Here is a 7,116-nt window from a genome sequence, read left to right on the forward strand (position 1 = left end):
GACACAGACTGAGATATTAACTATAGTATTTATCCAGAGCAATTTTAGGAATTATTTCCTAATTGAATTTAGGCCTCCAGAAGGAAGGAACCTGGGCCTAAGCACTTTGTACAGATCTGTATTTCAATGTTGTCCTAACAAAAGAACAATCGCTTAGAAGAGCACTGATCAGGCATAAAGGATAGAGCTGGTTGGTCCAACCTTTCTTCAGCTGGTCAATTTCTTCTTCTTTTTGGAGAAGAGCTTCGGTTTTCTCATTGAGAAACTGTTCCTTCTCCTTTATTAATGTTGTTAGGTCAGCAACCTTGGTGAAGAAAAAACCAACATGTGTCAACAGTAGTTACTCCTACACTGAACCACCACTCTACAATTTACCACTGTTACTATCCCAAAATATCCTCAGAAACTTCAGTGATAAGTTCGTTCCTGAAAACCCGATGAACCATTCCTCTTTCAACCATGGTTCTGTGGAAATTATTTTTCACTGTCACTCTGGCCAACAGAGAAAATCTGGCCAAATCTCTCAGCAGGGCCCTGTCTAAAAAGTGGCTATAAACAGGTACTCAAACTAAGACACTAATAATCCTAGCTTGAATTTCAGGGCATTAGTCTGCAGGAATCCATTTCTCAAAGGCTCAATAATTCAGAAATCAACAGGCAACTGGGTGTGGTAATATTTATAAGACAATCAACCCTCTGATAAGGAACCCTCCAATAAGAGCACAGGCCATATGTGGAAATGACATGGTGATCGTTGGGCAGTAATATGAGTATTGACCCCAAATGAAGCATTCCCTTCAATGCCTCATCAAGGCATGGTGGTGATTCTATGTTCTTGAAAGCGATGCAAGTACAGAATAACTTAGGGTAACTCCTAATATACTGGAAAGGCTTCAATCAAGAACAGGCCTTGGCTATTAGATGGTAATGAATTTTTTGGGCAACAGCATTCCATGAAACCATCTACTAGGAGGGGCTGAACTGCATCAATGAATGGAAGTAGTGGAACCTACAAAGTCTTAGTTCTTGTAGGATACTGCAATAATGTTCACTGAAGTATAATCTCCTTTGGTGAATAAATTAGATAAGTAGGTTATAGCATTTTTGTGACCTTCTTCCATATCCCTCTAACTCTGAGATAAGTAGCAAATAAATAATGAAGCATAAATATTCAGTGGAGTCAATTCCTATAAGCTAAAAATTTCTTTATTAGTCATCTAAATTTCTGACAAAATGCTGCCAGGCTCTTTATCATACGAATGCTAAGGTAAAAGCAGTGACCTTAATAAGTAGTCACAACTGGACAAACCTGCTGTTGAAAATCTTCCCTTTGTTTCCGGGTTTCTTCCAGTGCCTTGGCAATTTCCACATTAACAGTTTCTCTCTGGCTCCATTCTTCCTACAAACCAAGATACACTCATGAGATTTTAATGATAAAATTCTAGTTCATATCCTTTTGATCATAACATATCAAATTACTATTAAACATAGCAACATAAGAAATGCTGGGGCAGCTAGGTGGCACAGTGGATAGAGCACTGGCCCTGAAATCAGGAGGACCTGAGTTCAAATCCGGACTCAGACCAAGCACTTGACACGTACTAGCTGTGTGACCTTGGGCAAGTCACTTAATCCCGACTGCCTCACTTAAAAAAAAAAAAAAAGGAAATGCTGCACTGAGTGAGACCAATAGATCATATTGGTGTAGTAGAAAAAAAAACCCAACGGATTTTGAGTCAGAGAAGCAGAGTTGGATACTAATATGACCTTCAGCAAAACATTTCCTTTTGTAGACCTCAGTTTTCTGTCTGTAAAATGAAGGGATTGGACTAAATAATCTCTAGGGTCCCTATCTCTAAATCCTATAATCCCGTGACCTATCACTAAGAGAGGTACTAAGGAACCTTCTACAATGAAAGTAATTTTCCTTAAACACAGATCTAACCATGTGACTCTCCTACTGAATCAATTCCAGTGGCTCCTTATTACAGCTAGGATAAAATATAAACTTTCCTATTTAGCTTTTAAAGCCTACCCAACCTGGCCCTAAGCTATCCTTTCAGCCTCATTGGGCATCACTTCCTCTAGCACTTTGCAATCCCAACAAGCTGGCTTCCTCTCAGTTCCCTGCACATGACACTCCATCTCCCATTTCTGTGCCTTTGCATAGGCCATCCCACCTACCAAGAATACCTTCCCTCTTTACCCTGGTACCAGAGTCCCTTTCTTCCTTTATGCTGCAGCTCAAGCACCATCTCTTGCAGAATGCTTAACAAACACCAAATTTCCCTACTATAGTACACTGTGGAACAGGAGGGAATTGGACATGAAACTGCAAATCTCTTATATAAACTCAATAAATACAAATTATACAAAGTACAGGAGGGAAGGCAGTAATAGTTGAGACAGAGGCAGTCACGTTCAAGGCATGTGGTACAGCCAGTACAAAGGCACTAAGATGGACAAGAGTGTTGCGTATGTGGAACGATCAAGAGGTTAGTTTGGTCCTTGCTTGTCCTTTTAAATATATGATAAATTTAACATGTAAAATTTCCAAAACTGATTCCTTCTGGCCTTTTATGTTTGTTTGGGAAAACTATCTCCACCCCTTCTCTTCCTCTTTTGCCTCCTCCTCCCTCAATTAATAAATAAAAATTAAACCTTTTTGACAAATCTGAATTGTCAAAAATACCACATTCCCACATTGGTCATGTCCAAAAATGCATGTCTCATTCTGCACCTTGAATTCATTATCTCTAGTCAGTAGATGGGTAGCATTCATCATTGGTACTGTGATATTGTTGGTCCAAATGCCTACAATGCACTTTTTCTTTTTACCTCTCACCTCACAGAGTCCTTCTCTTCCTTTAAGATAAGATCATTAAACTGATGAGAGTTAAGTCTTTCAAAATTAGTTTTCATTACATTGTTGCCACTGTTCAAACTATTCTATCGGTTCTGCTCACTTCAATCTGTATCAGTTAATATAAGACTTCTCAGGCATCTCTGAAATCAACCCTTTCCTGATTTTTTTTTTTGCTTTTTGGTGAGGCAATCAGGGTTAAGTGACTTGCCTAGGGTCACACTGTTAGTAAGTGTCAAGTGTCTGAGGTGGGATTTGAACTCAGGTCCTCCTGACTCCAAGGCCAGAGCTCTATTCACTGTGCCACCTAGCTACCCTCCCTTTCCTGATTTCTTATGAAGCAATACTATTCAATTATATCCATATACCATAATTTATTCAGTCATTTTTCAAAAGATGGGTTCCCCATTACTCAAACAGTTCCTTGCCAGTACTCAAAGAGCTTCCAGAAATAGTCTCGTGCATATGGTTTTCCTCCCTTTGCTCTCTCTGAAATATAGGCCTAGTAGTGATATCACTGGGTCAAAGTATGCAAGTTGAGTCAATAAGCATTTATCAAGTGCTTACTCTGTACCTGGAATTGTGCTATGTACAGTTTAGTAACTTTTGGAGCATAGTTCTGAATTGATTTCCAGAATGGTTAGACCAATTCACAGTTTCACCAACAATGAATTAATGTGTCTGTTTTCCCATGCATGACCCAAATATTGTCATATTTGCCAATCTGATAGGATTTAAGGTAGAAGTTTCAACTTGTTTCAATTTACTTTTCTGTAACTATTAATGATTTGGAACACTTTTCTTTTAATAAAACTGTTAATAACTTGGATTTCTTCCTTTGAAAACTGTCTGACCATTTACCTATGGTCAAAGAGAAAGAGAGAATGGGTCTTCTTAAAAATTTGAATGAGTTCCTAATACATCTTGGAGAACTTGCTGCAGAGGATTTTTCTTGGTTGCCAATTTCCCTTCTAATTTTAATTACACTGGTTTTGTTTGTGTAAAACATTTATCTGTGATCCTCTCTATCCCTTGTTTGGTCATGAACTCTGCCCTATCCACTGATCCAAAAGTAATTTCTTCCTTCTTTCTTTAATTTGTTTAAGATGTCACCTTTCGTGTCTAAGTCATGTATCCATCTAGAGTTTCTCTTGTTAAATGGTGTGAGTTAGTGGTTTACACCTAATTTCTGCCAGACTGTTTTCTAGTTTTTTCAGCCGTTTTTGTCCAATAGCAAGTCCTCTCCTCAAGAGTTGGGGTCGTTTTTGCCAAATCCCTCATGATGAGGAAAATCAAGTGCAGAGAAGTTAAATGATTTGCCCAGTGTCACACAAGTGTCACACAGAGCTGAGATTCAAGCCTAGGACCTGACTACAAATCTAGTGTTCTTTTCCACTGTACCTTCCACCCAGGACATTGTAGGATAAACGTTTTCCTCATAAGCAAGACAGCAGCACCAACTCATTTGATCAAATAAGAAGGAATAAAAAATTTACCAGTCCCATTAAGTTTAGCTTTGTGATTCAAGTTAACTTGCAGCTCAATGACTCCAAAGCCCAGGAATGATCAATGACTACAAATCCATGTAAAATTTGGATTCAGTCAAAAGGCTGCACTTAAGGATCTACAAGGACACATGTGACCTCAAGGTTGCAGGTCCCTCACCCCTGCTCTAGAGCCTACACTACTTGCTTTTTTGTAGAATCACAAATCAGAACTGGAAGGGGCCTTAGACCAAAGGATGTTAGATAGACAGGACTTTAAAACACAACACGTTAGAACATAAAACAAACTGTTAGAAACATAGAGACAACCCAATTTAACTTCTTCATTTTATCAATGAAGAGATTGAGGCTGAAATGATTTGCTCGGGGTCACAGAAGTAATTGTAAGTACTTGAACCACTGTCCTGTGATTCCAAGCCCAGGGCTCTTTCTGCCACACCATGCTGATAACCTTTCAAAAGGATTCACATTGCCAGAAGCACACTCCTTTAACTTTGTAAATACCTTCAATTTCTTCAACTCAAGCTTATGGGCTTCTAAAGAACTTTCATATTCATTTCTATTTTCTTTAAGGTTTGCATTTTCTTCTTCGAGCAGTTGCTGAAAATTAGAAAGAACAGGTATTAAAAGAAAAAACTTTTAAATGGCTACATTGTTCATCTGCACAATACTGAAGTTACTAGTTTTTTAAATAGGGGGACCTTCAAACCAGTACTTTGCAAAAGAAGTCACTATAGGATTACCTCTAAGATACAGTGGATTGAGGAAGGTAAAGAGCAAAGAAAAGGAACACTCCTAATTATGAAAAGTAAACAGTTGGGAGATGAGTTCAAGAAAAGAAGGGAATAAGGAGCAAAACCAAGGTGGAGAGGGGAAAAAGAGTAAAGAACCAATACATTTCGGCCATGAAGAGAAAGGAAATTTATGTATTACAATATGAAACCTTTTAAAACTCTCTCTCCAAAAAATTTACAAACTGCTACTTAAAACGTTGCAACTCAGAGAATGACTTTCCTCACCTCCATGGAAACAATGACAAAAGCTACATTTTGTTTGTCCTTGGTATATTCAGCTTCTTGGACTTAAAGGCAGGACCTCTGTGACCATAACATCCTTGTGTCAAACACTTTACTTACTATCTGGTGGCTTGCTGCTGCTTTGTCAGACTCTCGAGCTTTCTCAAGGGCAGCTATTTCAGCCTCCAGTCGGTTCCCCTGCTCTGCATACTGCTGCTCCAGGACCAAGACGTGCTGTTGCAATTTGCTGCTTTCTTCCGCCAAAGTGGACTGCTCAAAACCCCCAAAAACAATTTTTTATCATCTAGTTAATAAGCTGTTAGTAGCTGTGCAGCAATTTAAAGATTTGCAAAGTAATTTTACCTATGAAGCAGGTACTACAGCTATTATTTCCATTTTACAGATCAGGAAACTGAGGCTCAGAGAGACTGACTTTCCCATGGCCACAGAGATAGCCAATGTCAAAGGCAGGATTCAAACCCATGTCTCCTTGGACAGTAAACCTGTAGCTGTTTCTTTTAGATTATGCCACTTCTCTTCAAATCAAGTTCAGGGAAGCCCTCCTCACGGCATGCAGGGGACTCTGGGTACTTTAAGGCTAGAGTGTCCAGAATATGTCTGGTAACAGGTTGGTATTGCTGCCATCTTCAGATCAGTTTTGCTGATTGGCAGAGAAGCTCATCATCCTGAGATGAATTTTTTTGGTCACAGAAACTTACATGGGGATTGCCTATTAATGTGTAGAGAGGTTCTGATCTTTGTCAGTAGAAGGAACCCCCACTCTAATGAAATGACAGGTCTTTTGAAGCTTGAATAAATATTTAACAAAAAGAATTTTTAAAGGGATCCTTCCACAAGCCTTGAGTTACTGAAGATCTAGTCTCTCTATAGAGATAAGTTGTCATCACACTCACCCAGTCAAACCTAATACTTCTTGCCACCTCTCAAAAAAAACAAAACAAAACCAAACCCATAAAGACAAATCTATGAATTACGGAAAATCTGAGTGTGTGTCAAATGACAGGCACAGCTACAGAATAAGGTTAGGGCATGATGCTTCCTAACTGATTCAAACCAGAAAGTCCACCCCCTGAGACACATCAAATCCCCTTCCTACCAGCAAATGAAATCAACAAAGAACACTTACAAGCCTCTGAATCTGTGCTTCTTTTTCAATCATTATTTCACTGCTCTTCTTGAGCTTCTCATCTGAAATCTGCAGCATTTCCTCAAGTTCTTTTACCTAAATGGGGAAAGAAAAGAAATACTCTTCCCTATTCAACAAATGCAGACACCATTAAGAGAAGAATGCCAGTTCACAGGCTTTACTTTCACCTGACTAAGGCTGCTTTCTCTTAATCCTTTTATAAAATCTTCTTTCTCACGAAGTAATGCATGGCTGCCAGTTACTTGACTATTCAGTTTTGTGATCTAGAAATAAAACAAGAAGAAATATTTTCTGTTCAGAGAAGTAGAGGATGGAGAACTTCAAGCATGGCAGCTATTCCCACTAAAAGGAGGATCCCTCCAAGTGACTGGCATGTACACAGCTGATACAGTAAGACTCTTTCTCAGAGGTGAAGCCAGTAATGCTGAATCTGCTACCTACTAACTGTGTTATAATGGGCACACTACTTCCCCTCTTTGGGCCTCAGTTTCTTGATCTGTTAAATGTGGCTGTTTTACTAGACTGATCACTAAGGTCCCTTTAAGCCTGAAGGGACCAGATGGT

The 7,116-nt window shown here is 39.0% G+C and overlaps 1 protein-coding gene across 1 annotated transcript in view; it reads right to left on the minus strand.

Moving 5' to 3' along the window:
- Positions 1–7,116, minus strand: part of LOC114047005 (golgin subfamily A member 1-like) — a 56,243-nt gene that overhangs the window by 21,173 nt on the left and 27,954 nt on the right. Inside the window, exons 11-16 of the mRNA XM_027867648.1 lie at positions 6,720–6,815; positions 6,532–6,627; positions 5,505–5,654; positions 4,873–4,968; positions 1,310–1,399; positions 202–304 (exon numbers count right to left, since the gene is read on the minus strand). Of these exons, the coding sequence (XP_027723449.1) occupies positions 202–304; positions 1,310–1,399; positions 4,873–4,968; positions 5,505–5,654; positions 6,532–6,627; positions 6,720–6,815 (631 nt within the window). The remainder of the gene's footprint in view (positions 1–201; positions 305–1,309; positions 1,400–4,872; positions 4,969–5,504; positions 5,655–6,531; positions 6,628–6,719; positions 6,816–7,116) is intronic.

This window comes from Vombatus ursinus, unplaced genomic scaffold, assembly GCF_900497805.2.
Source record: "Vombatus ursinus unplaced genomic scaffold, bare-nosed wombat genome assembly UNPS02014786.1, whole genome shotgun sequence".
Lineage (NCBI taxonomy): Eukaryota > Metazoa > Chordata > Mammalia > Diprotodontia > Vombatidae > Vombatus > Vombatus ursinus.